The sequence below is a fragment of the Poecilia reticulata genome, linkage group LG20 (genome assembly GCF_000633615.1).
Source record: "Poecilia reticulata strain Guanapo linkage group LG20, Guppy_female_1.0+MT, whole genome shotgun sequence".
Taxonomy (NCBI): Eukaryota; Metazoa; Chordata; class Actinopteri; order Cyprinodontiformes; family Poeciliidae; genus Poecilia; species Poecilia reticulata.
The window spans coordinates 3,303,645-3,323,689 of NC_024350.1; the positions used below are offsets into that span (position 1 = coordinate 3,303,645).

The 20,045-nt window shown below is 41.0% G+C and overlaps 1 protein-coding gene across 2 annotated transcripts in view; it reads left to right on the forward strand.

Annotated features, from left to right (window-relative positions):
• The window catches only part of arhgap29a (Rho GTPase activating protein 29a), a 36,158-nt gene that overhangs the window by 489 nt on the left and 15,624 nt on the right, over positions 1–20,045 (forward strand). The window contains exons 2-3 of one of the 2 annotated variants that reach the window (XM_008438338.2): positions 1,215–1,598; positions 16,787–16,930. In XM_008438338.2, the coding sequence (XP_008436560.1) occupies positions 1,313–1,598; positions 16,787–16,930 (430 nt within the window). In that variant the 5' untranslated portion in view covers positions 1,215–1,312. Of the gene's footprint in view, positions 1–1,214; positions 1,599–16,786; positions 16,931–19,008; positions 19,296–20,045 lie in introns of those variants that run through there. The other variant, XM_008438339.2, reaches the window with a different exon arrangement.

The window sequence follows — 20,045 nt, forward strand, 5'->3', positions numbered from 1 at the left end:
GCTTTTTCTATCGAGAACACGTTAGTTTGGCGTACGCTAAAACACGAAAGATGCGCGTCCGTAACAATTACGTCAGTTTTAACTTGGAATTTTTCTGTTCAACTGAACACCGACATTCAAAATCGTAATTTGCCAACTTGAACTGGTCCATCCTTAGTGAGCAGACCACATAAATAGTAATTTGATATACTTTTTCAAGAAAAACGTTAAAAATAATGACGGTGTCTGGTTTCTCATGAAGTGGTGCGTTTGTTCGTGTTTACGCGCAGAAACACCTCCACAGCACACTGATTCTCCTCCAAAAATATACTTTAAATAGACTTTATGTTTGTGTGTCATTAAATAATATATTTTTATATGTAAATAACAAATAAAAGTGGAACGTCTAAGATCTAAATCAAGTTATTTTAACCTTAAAGGGTTTATCCTGCCAGTGATCTGTGTTACATTGTCTTTACTATAAACAGGGGGCTGTTATTAATGACATGTCATCGCATCACAATAAAACGACCTACTTACCTGTTCAAAGCAATGCCTTACATTTCAAAATGAAGCGGACGTTATGAACTGTATAGGGAGATGTAAATATTCACCTAAAACGTTCTCACCACTATTGTGTGACATCTATTGACATGATGACTATGATGACAAAATATTTTAAAATTCAACTATTCTTATTGTCTCTAGATTAAGTCTATCACTGCTTAAAGTCTCACAGAAACAAATATTACTAAAAATTATATTCTGTTGTTTTTGGAGATATAAACAGATTTATGTTTATTGGTGATCTTATAAAACTAGCAGTAGAAAAAATGGTTCAAATATCCTTACTAGCAATCCCAATCCTTTGGATTCAATTAGTTTCTCTTTACAATAAGTATGCATCATTTCTAACTGTTAAAATATATAGTAATTGGTTGTCTCCACTGCATAGTTAGTCCCTGTAGATTCTCCTTGTGAATTTCAAAGAATATTTAGAAGATTTACTAGTGAAAGATACATAAGCAAATGGCTGAAATAAGTTCTTGCATCATTTTCTGACAGGAAAAGAACAGGAGATGGCAGGAAAAGTGATGTATTATGTCATGTATTGCACAAATCAAACAGATTCCAGTCTTATGTGTCACTGCCATAAAGCGGTTGATAATTTCATAACATTGCCGTTGCTTCTGACCAGATTAACGCTCATAAAGCTCTCTCTTTCATTTTGACAGCGTCCTCCATCCCTGCACAGCAGCGGTTGGTCTGAACACGGAAGCTGAATCGAAGGGAAACTGGGATTGAGGTCCCAGGGCCGCGGGACCCCAAAGGCATGCTTGCAGCCATGCTGCGTCAGAGCAGTGGCGGCGGAGGATCGGGTGGATCGGGCGGAGGCAGCGGGGGTGTCGGTGGGAATAAACTCACTTTAGGCATCTCCCGACTCTCCAGCTCCAGCCTGGGGTCGGGAAGCCCTTCCAGGCTGGCCAAGAACAACTCGGTCACCTCGGACAACCAAGACGCCGCCCCCGCCGATCCAAACTACATCATGCAGCTCGTCAGCGACGTGCGCAAGTTTGCCGACGTGCTCCTGCAGCTCAAAGAGGTGTTCAACTCCAAAGGTGTGTTAGGAAGCCTGCTGTCTTTGCATCTCGTGTGTTTGCTTTTGCTATATTTCTCTGCTGTTGATGGAAAGTGGCTGAAACGGTGTGTTTTAAAAAAAAACAAACTCACACACCAGCACCCTAATCGGAGTTTAGCTGAACTTTTTCAGATATTCCAAGTATCATTGGAGGGGACCTGTGAAATATTTGTTTCCACAACAGCCATGTGGATGTGGGCTTTGCAATCAGTTACACGTCAACGTCACTATGTTACCCTCGTGTGAGTGTGTGCACTTTCAAATACGAGCCGAGCGATCTGGTGTCAGTGGTCCGTACCAAAACAACATGTCTCTCTTGTCCTTTCTTGTCACTTTGTTTGTCCCCCACATAAGTCACATACTTCTCGTTGAAGTCACGGCTTTCAGCAGCGGCGAATGGAAAGCAAGAAAACAAAACAAAAAAAACCGCTGAACAGTGTAAGCACAGTGAACGGGATTTATAACGGAATGTAGCCATCGACATCGTCCTCTCTCTTGTGTACACACACTCTTGCTTTCGCCGCAGTGCACACTACAGCTGGGCCTGGCTACCTGTTTTGTCCCGTGGCGGCCTTGGCCGTGCGGTCAGTCAACCCGTCTTATCTCGGTCTTGCTTTAGTTCTTATCTTTTCCTGTAAAGCAGAAAACGATGTTTATTTTAGCAGAGTAACAAAACGCCACTGAGGGAAAAGTTAAAAGTTGTCTTGAAATGATGCACTAACTGTCCCCCGTGGCGTGATTATCAATCCAAGTAAAGTTGTGTAAAAAGCTTGTGATTGTGAAGTCAAATGAAATCTTTCTTCATTGAAGCATCAATAAATTTGATCAGATTTCTTAATTTTGGGCGATTGGATGATAGTTTCAAGTGAAAATAATCGTATCCACTGAACTTTTCTATATCCACAAGGGTCTAAAAATCATCCTCTATCCCCTCTTGCTCTTCTGAGAAAGGGATGACTGATATAGACCAGATATATAACCATTACTCATCTACCATTTGTTTTGGAGTGAGGCTGAAAAAAATGTTCTAGCTTCTTAACAGGAACTGTGTGTTCTGGTCCGATTGGAGTAAAGGTGTTTTCATTCCTGAGGTGTTTTAGTTCATTCTAGGTGAACTCTGGTTCGTTTCCCCCGATGGTGCAGTTGGTTTGTGCATTAGGGTGCCGAGCAAACCAACTCTAAACCAGTTTGTTTATGGTAGTCTACGCTACAAACCTGAGCCAAACGCCTTAACGTAGCCAAGTTTACGTTGCGTTGTGCCGTACAGTACGGTAAATAAACCAATCATTTTTGCTTGATTTTTGCAAAAGTCTCATGCAGCGTTCAAGATGTCTTCTCAAACTCATTTGGTAAATTGAGCATTATTTTGCCTGAAGTGATGCCAAGAATCTTACTAATGACATGATTAAATTTCCCCCATACACACAGCATTTGTATTTGGTTCTCTTGTTCCGTTTGTCCTCATGTCCACTTTTAAGTCTGATTGAAGATCTGTAATGTTGTTGGCATGGGAACCTTGTTGGAAAACCATTGAATCCTCAATTTTTGATAAAAAAAAAAAAACCCAAACAAACAAAAAAACTCGCCAGTAATTCTTGTACCAGAGATTATGTTTAAAAAAAAAACACAATATTTTGCTCAAGAAAGCCCTAATTGATATAAAGTCAAGTACATGGTGGTGTCGGCCATTTTTGTTCACTAGCAGCACCATGGCTCCCAAAGCATGATGAAAAGGAAATCTCAGATTTTTCTTGTTTGTCCTATTTTATTTTATTTTTATATTTATTTCCTCAAAAGATTAGGAAAGGTGCAGTCCTACACAGAGCAGCTTGAGCAACTTTTCAGTAACCATGTTGGCAGACTTGCGATCGACGCGGTAAACCACCATGGGCCAGGAGATTTAAACCTGTATCTTTATGGAGCAGAAGAAGGCTTTAGCTACAAGTTGATCCCTCGTGGTTGTTGTGTATTGTCTGCCTGGAGTCTGGCATAATCAGATACAGTTGCAGTTTTGAGTCTGTTTAAAACCAGATTAAACGGGATCGGCACACAGCGTGTGAGCACAGGTCCCTGCTATGTGGCCCAGTTGCATAGCTGTCATTTTAGACAGTTTGGCTTTGCTGCTAAGGAACCGTTGAGAAACCAGTTTATAATCCCCTGTTCACTCTAAATTATAATTATCTATGATTGCTGGTGAAATGCATCCTGAACTGAAACGTCAGCGCCTGTCAGTCCCCTGAGCTGTTAATTCAAACGGTTTATAGGTCTAGCGAGAACACCTTTCTTTTCTTTTCTTCTTTTTTTTTTTTCCCAAATTGAATTACCGTAAATGCATGCCAGCATGTGTTAGAAAAGCAAAGTATTCCCCTGGGATGGTTTATTATTGTCTAATTACAGGAAGGGGCAGATTTGGGTAAAAGCAGCCACATTGCTATCTTGTACAGCCAATTAGAATATACGTTAAGACGAGGCTTGTTAGTTAGATTAAAAGTAACTTTTGAAAATTAGACTGAAACTGGTCTTCAATAAGCCAACATTTTTGTTGACTTAAAGTTTTACAATATTTATTGGTGCTACTATAACACATCCATTTGTGTGTAATGGTGATGACGTTCTTATAGACGTTTTGATAACATTCTAACTTAGCGAACGTTTCTGTGAACGACTCCCGTCTACTATGGAGGAACGGAAACCGATCCGTGGGAGTGACCAGATTGTGCAGAGATTGGATGAGATGCAACTCTCCTCCTAATTTATGGCCATATTGTCTCTTAAGAACAACACAATAGTTCAAACCTCTCATTACTCTAAATCTCTTCTTCCCCCTATTCCCCCCACACAGACACAGCCCCTTCTCCCCTCAACTTCACAGAGCCAGTAGTCACAAACTATATTCAACTTAGGGCCCTGTACCCCTCGCAACAGTGCTCGCATTCACGGTCAGTGATGTGAGACTGACACTCATTGTCCCCGAGAGGCATCTCCAGACGAGCATGCTTCTGCTATCTGGCAGCTCTCGCACAAACGTTTCTTTCCCAAGTCAAGAATAGCTCGTTGCCGCAGGATTGATCCCCTGGGTGTTTTGTTTTTTCCCCCCTTCAGTCCTTGTTTTATTTTTCAAGCTTTGCTTATTATCCTTAAAAGGACACTGTTACATAGTGACTCCGTAGTTGTGGCTGCAGTCGGTGAGGCGTGGTAGGATTTTGTTATTTACTCACGCCAGAGAAGATGGGGTATCGGGGTAATTCGCTGCCAAGTCAATGTTTGGGGGGGATATTTCATCATCAGTAGTTTGCTTGAAAGGTCCTGACCTGCTCTAGTGAGCGCCTATGAGAGACATGTCAGCAGTTGAGAATGATTTTACTTTGAAGGGCGATCATAGCGAGGGTCACAGTGGGCGTTTGTTGAGCTGTGGACATGGACTCCGTGGTTCTAGTGTGTGGACTGGGGAGGCCCTCTGATGCTAACCGTCATGGGATTAGTCTGTCAACAGCCAAACGGTGCATTGGTGCTTTCCGTGAGATCAGGAGACGATTGTTGTTTGTTTCAATATGTACTTAAGGGCTAAACATGTTATTTGTTTTGTAAGCATAACCCGGTCTTAAAGGAACAGGCGTGTAATCAGGTGTTTTATTGCTTTGAAATCCACCAGGCAGAGTGGCGGTCATGACATTTGTGTCATTTGCTGAAGACTAGAAATGGCAAAACAAAACAATGTATTAGCTATAGCTGCATACAGCAGGGTTTTGACCCTATTTCTAATTAAATTCTAAAGTATATCTATTGTTAGACCAGACTAGTAATAAATTCTTATCAAATCCTTTTGGGATCTCTCACTGTTTGTGTATTTTTTGGTCCTTTCCCATGGAAAATGACGCTTGACCAGGGCTTGTGTGTTTAGCTGCATTTCTTTCTTGAACTGAACTATTTACACGAGCTAATTATGTCACAAACTGCACACATTATGTTTATCTTTCTTATAGAAAGTACTCCTTGTCCAGTGTTTCTCCTTGTGTGTGTCTGTTTTCTGTCCCTCTCTCTTATTGTTCTCTCAGCTGCTAGGTCAAGTTTCAGCTCCAAGGCAGTTCAAAGTGCTTTACATCATAAAGACATAATAGAGTATCCAATTATGAAATGAGCAATTAACATAACACTTTGTCAAAATGCCATCATCAAAATCATCGTGATCACCATGGTTACTGCTCTTGAGGTCTGATTTGCTGAAAGTAGGAAGTTGTTCATTTCCACTTAGCCACATACTTAATGAGGTTTTACCAACTAACAAACAAACAAACCCAAAAACAATCTCAATTTGACTGTATTATGATTCAGATCAAATTGGACTGCATGCAGTTAGATCTGAATTGTCTTAAACAATTGGATTATTTCTATATAATTGGATCTACGTTGGACATTTGCTATGAAACAAGCCGAGCTGAATTATTCATGCTTTTCAGACATGCACTGATCAAAGATTTGTGCCTCATTTCCAATGTGAAAAGATGACAGCGTCGCATTGCAAGTGAGAGGAGCTGCTATTAAACAGGGTTTTTGTAATAGGTTTTTTAAAAAAACAATTGGTGTACATTTTAAGCTATTTTTAGCTTCTTCTGTTAGAGATTAGTGTGATTTTTAAACGACATTTCCAAACCGACCAGGGAAATTGCAGAAGACATGTGTCAAACTCTGATCCTGGAGAACCAGTGGCCTGTGACGGTTTAGATGCATCACTTATTCAACAAACCTCAATCGACTGGCTCGACTGCCTCCTTCGCATGCAGTGAAGTTTTCTCCAAATTATAGCTACTCACGGCCTGTATGACCAAACAACATGAACAAAATTAGTTTTCTCTTTAAGCAAGCTTGTGCACCTTTTGTGCTTTGCATGACTTCACTTTAAAAGCTCCCTCTGGCGGAGTAGCTCTCGGGCATAGTATGTCCTGAAAATGAGTCAGTTCTTGGAAAACCTTCTTGTCCTGCCTCACTGAACCCAGCTTAAACTGATCTTCGTTTCGCATTCTTTCAAGAAATACCTTCAGCGCACTGTAAACTGGTAAAAGCTGGAGTGTACTACGACTGCTGGCCATATTTTTGTTTTGTAATTTGTTGCTGTTATTGGATAATTCACGCTGACTTAGCCCTTACGTGTTTCTCTGTGATTCACTTTGACTCACAGCTGTCCTCGATTAATCAGTGTGGGATTTAGCGGCTCTCTTTGTGCACACACTCTGCTGTACAGGAATTTAATGATTAACACACACCTACTTAGTATGTTTCCAGCAGACTTGTGCAATGACATACTGTAACATACCATCAGTGAGTAACGGCCTAAATGTTTGCACAATTGTTGGTCACCAATGTGAAATGTCACTTAACCTACATGATGTCTGGTTTACTTTTTGGTATGCTTTTGATTCGTGGGAAAATGAGCGTGTTCTCTCCTTTTGGAGGTGGGTTTAATATTCTCTGCTGATGCAAATGCCTTGTGGGAAAGCGGTTCTGCTCTGGGTCCTCTGAGAAAGCCTTGATGCCATTTTAGCGAGCAATATTCTAAATCACCCCTCACGAAATACCAGCCTAAAATTAGCCTCTGCTCGGGTCTTTTCACAAACCCTTCCAGACTTTCTTAATGGCAGCGGCTAAGCTTTGTTTAACTTTAGGCAGTCTATCCCCACTGGGTCTGGGATCCACTGTAAAAGCTTTGCAGCCTCCCCAAAAAAAGTTCCTTTTATGGCTTTTTTACTGCTCCCCAACTTAAAGTCACTGTAAATTGTCCCGAGTGCAAGACCACACAAGCCTTTGTTGTTTGCTGAATATCGCGTTGCAGTCAGAGAGCCTCGGTGTGCTCACAGATCTGCTGAACTCTCTTCGTGTTAATTAAGCAGCCTTTCAGGATATGTTACATTAGCTTAATTGTCCTGGGTGATCCTCGTTTTAAGGACCAGATAATTTCCTTCTGGGATTAAACTCGATGGGTCTTGTGACATATGGCAGACCTATTTATCCCGTCTGCCTGAAGAAACAAAGCATGACATGACCACACACACAATGCCCTGTGCGGGTAATAAATGCATGCCGTGTACAGGTGATAAAGCTGAACTCGTCTGGCAAGTTTGTAAGATGTTTTCATGTCATGGGAGAACCTTCTCAGTGCATCTACGCTTCTTTTTTTGTTTTGTTTTCCTTAGAGATTTATGATGATAGCTGCCTTTTTTTCTGCTGGAGCAGCTTTGTTGTAGGAGACTGTCAACGTCTGTGACTCTGTAAGGTCAAGCTTCAGGATTCCCACACTGCCTATGAGAAGTTGGGGACTGATGATGATGAGATTTGTTGGAAAAGTCTTGTGCTTCTTGTCTGTTTACAGCTGATTTAGGATGCAGGGAGGTCACACTAAAAGCTGGTGTCTGTCCGTTAAAATGATTAAATAGCAATATTGTAGTTTATTGTAGTTTTTGGGTTAAAACAAACAGAAATGTCAAATCGATCCCACACATAGGCTTAGGGGTGCCACTTCTCCACTTGTTCATGCCTTGGATTAAAAGTCAATAGCATTATAGGGATTTACTGCTAACTTTTTTATAATGTCCAAAATATTGATTTATGCAATCAGCAGAGATGAAAACTGAGCCAGGTTTGCGCTTGGAGGACTGAGAATCTCCTCCAGCATGTGCGCTAACTCAAATTAACTGATTGACACATTCGAATATAAACTGTGGTGGCTACATTTGTCTCCTGCGATTATCTGTCATGACATTTAAAAACACAAACTTAAAACAAAGATGTATAACATGACATAACTGCTTTGATTTAAACCAGAAAATAGCCAATACTCTTACAGCTGTTTCAAGGTGCCCTACTTTTAGCTTCACTACTATTAGTTGTCATCTGTCTCGTGAGTTGCTCGTGTTGTTAAGGTGGATAATTTTTATCACCCTTATCTGTCTGTTGTTTTGACAGGACGGCAGAAACTACTCCCCAAGTGTTAGTGCTTTTTTCCTCTTCCTGAACATTGGGTCATGCTCACGTGTGACTTGCTCGGCCTCAAACCGACTAAAGCTTGGTACTCATTGAAAGGCCAGCGAAGATGTTATTGGACAGATAACCAGCTGTACTAATGACTTACAACGTTTGATAAATTTAGGAACTCTGTCTGTGACATCTTGTTTTTTTTCTTTCTTACATTTATTCCTGATGTGTTGCAGATAAACAAGGAAACGACTCATCTGTGACATAAGTTGATTTAAAACACTTTGACTCAAAGTTCATTTCCCTTTATCTTGATCAGTGGACTATAAAATACCTCTTTGTTGTTTTCCAACAGAGGGATTACACTGAAGCCAATCTTTCTTCAGGGCAAACAGTGGCTCAACGTGGCTCTACATGTTTGTTTTCTCAGACAGGCCGAATACAAAGCGCCACAATAAATAAATCATAATTTTTTGGCTCGTATGAGGACTGAGTTTCCAGATACACATAGCCAGCAGATACTTTGATAATGTTAGAGCTGCTTTGTAGTACCAGCCGATGTTTGATCTTATGGTAAAAAAGGCGAGTCTGTCCTGTTTTTTGCACTCAGATTGCGATCGCAGTGTGGTGTTGAATTTGCCAAATTACAAGACTTACAAGCAAGAGGTAGCTGAACACTTCGAAACATTATAAAGTCCTACTTCAAATACATCTTCCATCAAGGAGATGCCGACCTTGTCACTCAACAAACTGTATCTGATGACCTTGTTGATTGAAGGGGTGAAGCAGAGTCTTGTGCTCACACTGGCCCCATTATCCATCTTCATTAGGTTGAGAACAGTTTGACTTGTTTGTCCCTTTTGCTGCAAATTTTTCTTTGTGACGCACGGCACAAACTGTTTTCTTGAAGCTGTTTTTGTTGTTGCTTTGACAGCTGTATCAGCATTGTCTCAGGATTAGGATGATGGCTAAAGCTAAATGCTCCACTCACCTCCCCGCACAGTCTCTTGACAGGTGCAGGAAAAAGGCCACCCCATCTTTAAGCTTCTGTCCAACAGACTCCCTACTCTCTGGCTGCTTGACACAACTTTTGGATCAGCTATTGAGCCAAATGCCTGAACAGTTTGGCTGCCAACAAGAGGTTACACGGTGTGTGTGTGTGTGTGTGTGTGTGTGTGTGTGTGTGTGTATGTGTGTGTGGTGGGGATGTGGGGGGGGGGCATTCCAGCTATGCTTTTCTTGAAGCATAGCTGGAATGCCAGCTTTCAGAGCTGGGCGGTAGAGGTGGTGTCCGTGTGGTGGTTGTGGAGGGGATGATGCATTCAGAAAGACAAGCTCCCTGTCTCTTGATGACGAGAGGGAAATGAAGGAGAGGGAGAGAGAGAGAGAAACATTTCAATACAAATATCTGAGTCAAGTTTGAAGTCTGCGAGTTCAACCGTCATTGATCATATTTTCTCATTTGCATTGACTGAATAAAAGCTAACAAGCTTGACAAAGGCAGTTGCTTCCAGCATGGCGACAAGAAAGCCCCCCCGTCTAGGTGTAAGGTGCTGTGTGTCTAGCCTAGGGGTCTCTCTCGCTCTTTGTGTATGCAGTCATGGGGAAAAATGGCTTCAAAGGTTTAAGATCCAGGGGAATGTTTCAGTGTGACCGGAGAGGTCTGCAAAGGCTAAGTTCCCGTGCCTTTTACCAGCTGCATGTAATCTGCTAATCCACAGAGGGGGCCATCGGTGGTCTGTCCACAGAAAGGGGGTTAGGGATGCAAGGGGGATAAGGGGTGTGCTGACCACAGGAGATATGCTGAGAAGAGAGAGGTGGGGGGGATACCAAGCCGTATTCTGACCCTTCATCTGCAGTGACCCTGCAAAGCATTAGAGGTTAAGTGGACTTTTTCTTTTGGTCAAGACCACCGTAAAGTGCTGCAAATACCTAAAATTCAGACTTAAACAATGGGGTCAGTTTTAGACATGGCTTGGTAAAGAATGTGGCTTTTCACCCCCAGGCTGCTGAAAATGAATCACTTTTGAACAAAGGTCATTAGTACCAGAGTTGCATTTGGTTGTCGCGCTAAGACAAAGAGCTGAAAAGTCTGAAGGGAGCCCGTTTGTTGTGCCTTCGATGACTGTCCTTTAAGGGGAATGAAGGATAAGGGTACTTGTCGGAGGAGTACGAGGAATGTCCAGCTGTAGTCAAATCGATTGGGACAAATGAAGCTTTTAAACGATGGCGGTCAATGCTTTCCTGTTCTGTGTCCCGTTTCTTCTCCTACGTGATTGGACCCGGTCCAGGTGGGGATCTGTTCGGGGAGGTCACAAGAAGATTTGGGTTTGAAGGATGTATTTCACGTCAGTCCTACAGTAATTCATTGCAAGAGTTGCAAGGGGAGGAATGCCGCCCAGTCGCTCTGAGTCGAGGCCCAAATGGAAAGCTCGAGATGACCAAGAACTGAGTCACTGATAGAAAGTATCCAAAAGGAGATTAGTAACATATGGTGTACATCACCCTAACTCAGCTGTTTCTATGTTTGAATTGTGATGCTTTTTTGCTCAACAGAAGTGCTGGAATATGTTACACTGCCCACCCAAGAACACCAAACAGTTAAATTATAAACTCAATGCATTTGTAGTACTTTAATAATAAGAATCCCTTCCTTTTAAGACGGCTGTAACAATGTTAATCATCGCTTTTTATTACCTTGACTTGTGAAGAACTGAAATGTTTCTTTTCATGCCTTCTGGATGACATCAGTGCATTCAGGCTTCAGATAAAACTGTAAAAAAAAAAAAAAAAAGTCAATCCAACTATGAACTATGGACACTTTGGAAATAAACATCAGACTCTGACAGTTGCCTGTACTTTGACCCCTTTCTTGTTCGCACACTAATGCTTTACACGGTTTTTATTATTATTTTGCTGCTTTGTAATCTGCTTTTCTTTTGTTACACCTTTTTAGAGGTGCAGTGATCAGATTTTTTTTTTTTAAGATAATTTCAGATCACTGGTTTTTGTGAAGACTTTACCTTGTGATACAATGTTCTCTTCAGGAAGGACCAATGTTACAAATTCATCCATGATGAGCATTCAGAATATTGTTTTTCCATAATTCTGGCATCCAGTAGTCACTAAATGTTCATTTTAAGTAACCAACCGTTTGCATTGTTGATCAATTGCAGATAAATAAATTTAAGTCAAATTTATTTTTGACACCACCCACATAAAATCCCATTTTCCCTGTAGTTACATTAAAGTTTTAAATCTTTTTTTTGTATGTAGCCTTTATTGTCATATCTTGTAATAATGGCCGTTTGATATGTGACTCCTTTAAATTTCGGGGTAAGGATGACATGAAACGGGCTGTCATTATTTTTGGAAAGCCGGGCCGCTGAAGCATCTGCTCAGTGTTTTAGTACCGAGATGTCATCTCGATTGTGAGCGATCTGACAATGTTTTCATTATGGATTCTCCCCCCACACACACACACACCACCCCACCTCGACCCTTTGCTCCCGCAACTCCTGCCCCAGCTCCCAAACAAGAGGCTGGAATGCTGGGTTTCCATGACGCTAATGAAGTAAAAACCTGGCAATGCGCTGCTGGCAGGCTCAGAGCCCCGCTCCTGATCTGCGGCCTCCTTCTCATCACGATCCGAGTCTGATCCCCATGTAGCCTTCATTCACCAGGGCTTCATTATGCCAAGGAATGGCTCTCCTTCTCTCCTAGCCGGCAGATGAAGCTGGGATGTGAGGGGTGGGTGCGCAGGGGTAAATTTGGGACAAATCCCAAGGGATAGCGCAAGCCCAAAAAACCACACAAATTTCTAGTCTTCGGTCAAATTCCGATACTCCCACAAATGACTCCTTTCGCACTTTTTTTTTCTTCTAGAGACTACTCAATTTGGAGCAAAAAAAAGCCAAAAAAACAAACAAACTCTAAAGCTTCTTTTCTCAAGGAGCAGGAAAAGCTGTTGTGATTTATTGGTCCATAAATGTGGCATGCCCATGAGGCAGCAAGGCTCACTGTTGGCTCTAGGACAACAGACAGCCTTGGACACTGCAGAACCGAAGATTTCCCTGTGGAAACAACAAAAAAACTGAACATCACCTTAGCAGTATGTTGCCTTGTGTGTGTAGGAGCCCTTGATATACATTTCTTTCGTTTTCTTAATTTCTCCTCCTTGTGAAGAATCACAGTACTTCCTCTAAAACAAATCCATCTTTTAAGATTTCCATTTAACAGTTCCTCCCCGCTGGGAACGAGCCGTTCTCTCTTTGTGTTTCACCCAGAGTGGCTGTGAAAGGGTTAAGTAATCAGTCTCTTTACATTATCCTGTGTCCTGCTGGGCTGGTGGATGCAGCTATAATGTCTTGCTAATTAGCTCCCTTTTAGGATTTAAAAAAAAAAAAAAAAACAGGCAACCCAGGCCACCATTGATGAGTGGAGCACTTGGAGATTGGCAAATGAAGACCCTCTGTCTTTTTGAGGAAGTTATGCTTTAAGTTTGCATTTAATAAATCTGTTGCTTTCTGAACCTTTATGCTTTCAGGACTTTTAGTTTGCCGGACAGACGATTCAGCCTATGGCTTTGTTATAGATATGCGCTGAAAAACTGGACAATTTTTAGCTTTGTGTGCTCCAACCAACTGCTCAGAAACTAAAACGGTGCCAGAAAACTCAGTGTGTGTTCATATAAAGTCAAAACTTTACAAAGATTTGGAATGTATCCACAAAAAAACGGGACTATAAGGAATAGAACATTTTGGCACAAGTTAGAGGTGCTTGTGGTAAACTTTGCCCTTTATCAAAATCATTGTGGCTCTGACTTATGTTTTCCAAACTAAATTTTATACGTGTTCCCTGTTTCTATGGTAAAAGAGTCCAGTGAAAATGATGTATGTGCATTGATTATGTCAAAATAAGTCATCTTATGTTGATGCATAGTTATACGAAAAGCACACTGGCATGTTTCCTACCTCATGTAGCTCTAAGACAAAAGCACAAAAGGCTGGTATGATGAAAAACACACCAGGTTCTCTGTACTGGTTGGGTCTGTACTTGGCAAATGATGAAGATAAATGAGCACGGTTGCTATGGTGGAAGATGGGATTTTACAGGTCCTGTGGAGAGGCGTTTGAAAGCATCATGGTGTACAGCTGGTTTGGACTAAGTTATGTTGGCAAGAAGTTGCTAACTTTTATACTAATAGTTGGTCTTTGAAGAACAGAGGATTCCCCTCTGTTCTTACATTTAGGATTCCCCGTCACATTAAACTGGTTGTATTCTCGTTCCCAGTCAGGGAAAATCCCACAGGTTGCGATAAAAGGGCCAACACAACCCAAATAAAGCATATTCAGTATTTAGTGGGAACACCAACATGCAGAAACCTTATCTGACTGTTCATTCCCCCTCCCCTTCTCCCGGGCCGCAACAAAATTTCCAAGTCTTGACCGGTCCGCGGTAATAAAAAGGTTGGGGACCACTGATTTAGCACATGCTAGTAGCAACACGAAGGATCAGCACTTTTACTGTTACCGTTACCTTCAGAAACTACCGTAATCAGTTCTTTTAAATCTAATTTTGGCAACTTTTTCTTTTTCAACCATAATAAATGTGATATTCAATTGACCTGTTATGACTCAAATTTTGGGTGTCCGCCCCCCTCTGCTGCTGCATCGTTGTGGAAAACCTGGAGCGGCAGAGATATCTGCGACTTTTATGTGTATATTTACTGGTAAAAAAAAACAAAAAACTAAACTGAACTTTGGGGTTGTGGCTTATAGTCTGGTGCGGCTCATAGTTTGGAAAATATGGACTATAATCCTTCCAGGATTTTTTCTGTGAAGAACCCAGAGAGGGTTATTTGGTTATTATTTATTCCATTAATAGTGTTATTTATTTCCTGACTTGTTCTGTGAAGAACCTAGAGAGGGTTATTTGATTGTGCTTTCTGGAAAACAATATATTTTAACATTTAGGCACTCCTATTTTTTGTTACAAACTCCAGCCCCCCACCAGAGAAGAGAAAGGTTATGTGGCCCTCACAGGAAAAAGTTTGGGGACCCCTGCCCTATGTGTTCATAAATTAACCATACTATATTGCTATTGTGCTTCCAAACTTTTCACCAAAGAGATCCTTTAACCTGTCTTTGCTATCACTGTTATTGGTGTATTTAAAAAAACGCCTGCGGTTAGGAATTCAGACCAAATTTGTTTCATATTGATTCTATTTATTCCAATAATACCCAATCACCCAGGCCTAATACCAATAGTACAGTAGAAACAAAGATAGTATGTGGTATAATGTCTATTAGAAGAACGTTATCCATTTAGGAAAGCCCAGCTGTGATTGTACTGTGCCGTCTCTCCTCTGAAGCAACCATGAATGTTTACTACAGTGGGTGAGTTTTGGCCGTCACACATTACCTGTCTGTTGGTTGGCGTGAACTTATCAGACCCATCAGCAACCAGCATTGTCACGGCGGCCCCAAAGAGCCAAGCAGCTTTTGGTCGTCTGGCAGCAGCGTTTGTCTCACTCTGTAGGGGGGGAAAGAGGGCTCACGAATAAAAGGCAAAACCGGGAGATGGCTAAAGTCTTTCTGATCCCTCTTTCCATGACGGTTAATCCGGGGCTGATCGTCAGCACAAAATGTGGCTTTTTTTCTTCTTCTTTTTTTACTGCCTGTAAACAGTCTGCATGCGTTTCCAGTGAGGTGTGACTAAGAGGCAACCAGCCGTTTAAACACCTGACGTAGATAATTATAGTGTGCGTTGTGTTTAAAGCATCAGATGACAACAACGTGTCCGTCTGCCTGTGTGTTCAACATGTTTACAGTCTAGTTACTGCAGAGCTTCTGGGCCACAGTGACAATTATGTTAGCATTTGGTTTGTTAGATGAGGGAACGGATAGAGGCGTCGCAGCTTTTAACCGTTTTGTCGTCCTCACGTGAGCGAAGGCTTCACCAACCTGTAATTCTAGCAAGTCGTAAAACTTTGTCGTCTTCTGACGTCTCACTCATTGACATGTTCCCTTTTATGAGCCCTAAAGCCTGCCAATAGCAGAGTTTCAAGGTTACTTGATAACAAAGTGCATTTTGTCCTTTTGTGAATGTGTGTGTTGACTCACTCCTAGTGAAATGTGTACACCTGGATGCCTGAAATGCCATTGTTTGTATAATTAACTGAGTGTATAGCCTGTAATTATAGAAATACCACACATTTAGCAGTTAGCTTGGATGGTTTCACTGCATAGATGATGCTGGTGTCTGATGTTATCACCAATGTGACCATAGTTGATTGAATCCTATTGATTTTTCTGATATTTTACGGAATACAACTTTGATTTTATTTCTGACCTTGACATTTAAATCACAGTGAGAAACATTATTTATAACCCTTGGAAATCCTACATACATGATGGTGACCTCACTATGGTAAAAATGATTAGTAATACTGATATTTTGGGCGGGTCAAAGGTGTCCAAGTTGAGTTATGTTCACCAGATTTTGTTTAGTAGCAGCTGATTAAATTTGGTTGAGTACAACAACAATATTTTAGGTTTTTATTGGTATAAAAGTTAGGGATGCACCGATCCACTTCATTCACTTCTGATACAGTTATCTAAGATTTAATATTGGCCGATACAGAAACACAAACATAAATGTCCTTTGCACCAGCACAGCACGCTGAAATACACCAATAGCATCACGAAATCGGTCAAACGTGTAAAAACAATACAACTTTAACTTGTTCAGTCAATGCAAGTACAAGCATAACAGCCAATGTAAAAGTAAATAATAAAGAAACTGAAACTGACAAAAGCAATAGGTTGGCTGCCTTGGTCAAAACATGTATAAATAATCTGCAACAAACCTTGTTTCAAATGGTTCAGAAAGTGCGATTCAGAATTCAAATCTAACGTAAAATAAATAATAAAACATTTTGTCGGTCAGAGCACAAAGCATATAGAGTTGGACTGAATAGAGTCGCTCTTATGGATCGGGCACATTGTTACGGATACTTGATGTAGATCTGTTTTCAATATCTGTTCTAATATGGATAATAATATCGGATCGGTGCATTACTAATAATTGTTTAACCGGGGATGGTTGTTGTTGTAAAAACACCCTCAGTGGTAACAGCTGACTTCCTGAAGTAAAGCAGTGTTAGGTAGAACTAATTGGGCCTTCCATTCTGACTTCCAGAGCATCAGGATTCCCTCCATCAGGCGGTCCACGAGCGACTCGGCGAGCTTCTGCGAGTCCTAAAGGCCATCATCAAGAAGCACCAGAGCCTCAACTCTGTGGACATCCTGAGCAAAGCTGGAACAGTGATCGCCACAGTCAAAGGTATGCTGAGCTTTTGCCAGCTCTGCCTACAAAAAAAAAAGTGTAAACACACACAGCGGAGCTGTCAGGTTTCCTGTGAAACATGCCAGCCACTCCTCCACTCTTCCTCTGGTCTGTTTTCCGTCTCTGCCATATCTGATCCTCCCTTCTCTCATGACAGCCTACTCTGCTGAACATGCATTTTCTATGTCCTGCAAGAAGAATAACAAAGCTTCTTAGAGGGTCCGTAAATTGTTTTCAAAAACAATCAGCTCCTTACAGGAGGCTTGGAGATGTAGTTAAGCTAATATGTTTTCTTTTCCATAGCCTTTAGATCTAGTCGGGTGAGCTTTACATTTAACTTGAATTTGACATAAAACATGTGATGCATTCAGGTGACAAAAATATATAGATGATATGAGATGAAATTTCAGCAATATTTATGGCAAACCAACTATTTTTGTATTCACAAATGGAATAAAGGTTTAATAGAATACGGTCTAGTCCAGGTTTGATTAAACCCTGTGTCTACACCGATAACTCCACGGTGCTCCTACTTCTAAAAACATTAAAATACTCAAATGGAAAAGATTTTCTAAGTTTTAAAGAATCCAGGTTTTACTATAAAACAATTCACTCTACGTTTAGTCAAAGTACTTTTGATTTTGAACACATAAAGAGTAAAGTGCAGTCCTCAAAGGAAGGCCCAAAGCAGATGCAAACATTAACAGTAACTAAATTTCAACCGAGTTTAATAAAAAAATCCAAAAAGTGGTAAATATCTCCTGTAGCCTCCTCAAAGAGAATTCAGTCCTTATGTATCAGTTTGATCAGGTCAACTAACATTAGGCAACTATTATAATAAGAGACCAACTTGAGAACTGCTTCCTTTTTCGCTTCAAAATAAGAGTCTGAAACATGGCTACAACAGAATATGGAGCTAATTGTTCTCACCTTGATAGCCTCATGATAGCCTAAGCTAACTTCACCAACAACTCAATAACTTCCCAAAACTGTGTTCACTAAGACAACATATATTATTACAAAAATCTAAAATTAATGCAACCTTTTTTGGAATAGTTAGCAAAGTTTAAAAAGATTTTCCAAGATAAATGTGGAACTTCAGCCCAAAATAATGATTGATTTTGCTATGCTTTACTAAAGCACAATTGAAGGATCTGATTAAGACTATAAAACTTTTGAGTGGGTGATGGGGTGGAGGTTATAAACATGTCATTTCCTGCTCTTTATCTTTGAATGCAGCCTAATTTTGGGCAATAAAACCAAAACAGATAAGTATTTTAAAAATCTGGAGAGTACGGAGAGTTGAAACTGGAAAGCAGGAAGTGCATAATTTAGCTGTTGTGGAAAAAAATATTCCAAATGTCCTTGTTGTTAAGACTGATTAACAACACACCAGAACAAACTCCTAAACAAGTTTCCACAATAATCTGCATGCAATGTAAACATTAAAGGTTTTAATGACTAATTCTGGGGATCTTCTGCCACTAGGTGGTCAGAATTGCTCACTTCCTGACCCTCCAAGCCCCACCCTGCTGTCCTCTTAGTAACGATGTGCTACTAACTGTCCACATATAAATAAATTTTAGAGCCAAATCTCAAAACTTTTCAGTTTGAAGAAAATTAGGAAAGATGGGGGGTGGAAGAAAGATATGATGAAGTTGTATCACATTTTATTCAATTTTAACTTTCTAAGAAAGTAATTTTGACTCAACATAAGATGAAGTACAGAATTCCTCCCATGATTCTTGGAATGAAATCGTTTACCGCTCTACCTCGGCTTGGTATTAAGTTCTGCAGGACCCCGAAGCGGTCTCCGGTCGTCGAATGTTGGACAGGTCTTTGCTGCTGACGAGTTGCTTCGACGGTGTTGTGCGTTTTCCATGCAAACAATACCATTTTTCCCAGATGATGTAACTTCCACATTTGGACCTTTGGTTGGGGCCTGAGCAAGTAGTGGCATTGTATTCCAGCAAGCCTCAGGATGTCCTGTTGAGTGGGGGGGAGGAGGAGGTTAGGGGTGGGACAGGAGAGGAGGACATTCAGCGACACAGGAGTTGTGTCCTTTTCATTGGAGGTGGCCACAGTAGCTGCTCCAGGATTGCCAAGAAGCTTCCCAAGGACAACAGAACCTGTTCAAGTCATTGTTGCCTGGACCGTCACCTGTGGCCTACTCAAAGACAATACCATCTTTTTCTTTTTTTTTTCCTCAATGGATCTGTTTTTGTTGTCATCTTCACGTTACTTAAAAGATTTGGAAATGTGGGATTTTTAAGGTGGTTCTGAAGCGTTTACATATAGGACTTGTTGCTGGAATCAATGAGGCTTATTACGGTTAGAACGAGGCCTGGAAAATCCTGTTAAGGTGGGTCGTGTTTTGTTTTACATTTAATTTAAGAGGTTTCTACTAAGAATTGGGACATACAACGGAGAATGCTTCGTCTCATTTGGAAATCTTTACAGGGTGTGCTACATTAGTTTGATCAGACATGAAGGAAATCGTTAACCATTTTTGTTGGCCTCTCCAATAGATGACAAATCTATTGAAGGTATTTTCCCCTCGTTTTAAATTCCAATAAAACAAGCAAACCAGAAAAATAAAAATAACAAATAAGAATGTCTCTGTTCATCGACAATAAGGTTGGATTTCCACAAAGGTTTCTCCGTTCTCGGCCTTTGAACTCTAGAAATCTTCATTGTTCCAGTGGTAGGGAAGGACCGAGGAAACGACGGAGGCAGCAGAGAGCGCGCGCTCCATGACATCACGGTCGAAAGGTTTTCTCTGCTTTTTGACCGTCTTTTTTTGGGGGGGTTATTTTCTTTCTTCTAAGTCAGAACAGGAAGTTTATTGTGAAGACTGATTACAGCCGTATTTACGCCGCTTTCCCTCCCCCACCTTCATTCTGTCCTCAGTCATCACCGTGTTTAGACTCGCAGCAGGAAACTACTGCTTGGCCAGATTACAGCAAAATATACACACTTGCAGTCTCCTGCTTATCTCTACAGACTGCCAAAGTTGTTTTTGGACGCTTCTAGAGGGGAGGGCACTGGGTGATTTTCGGATTTTTCAAATCTCAGCATGTAAACAGATTGCCAGGAACTTCAGGTTCTTGAG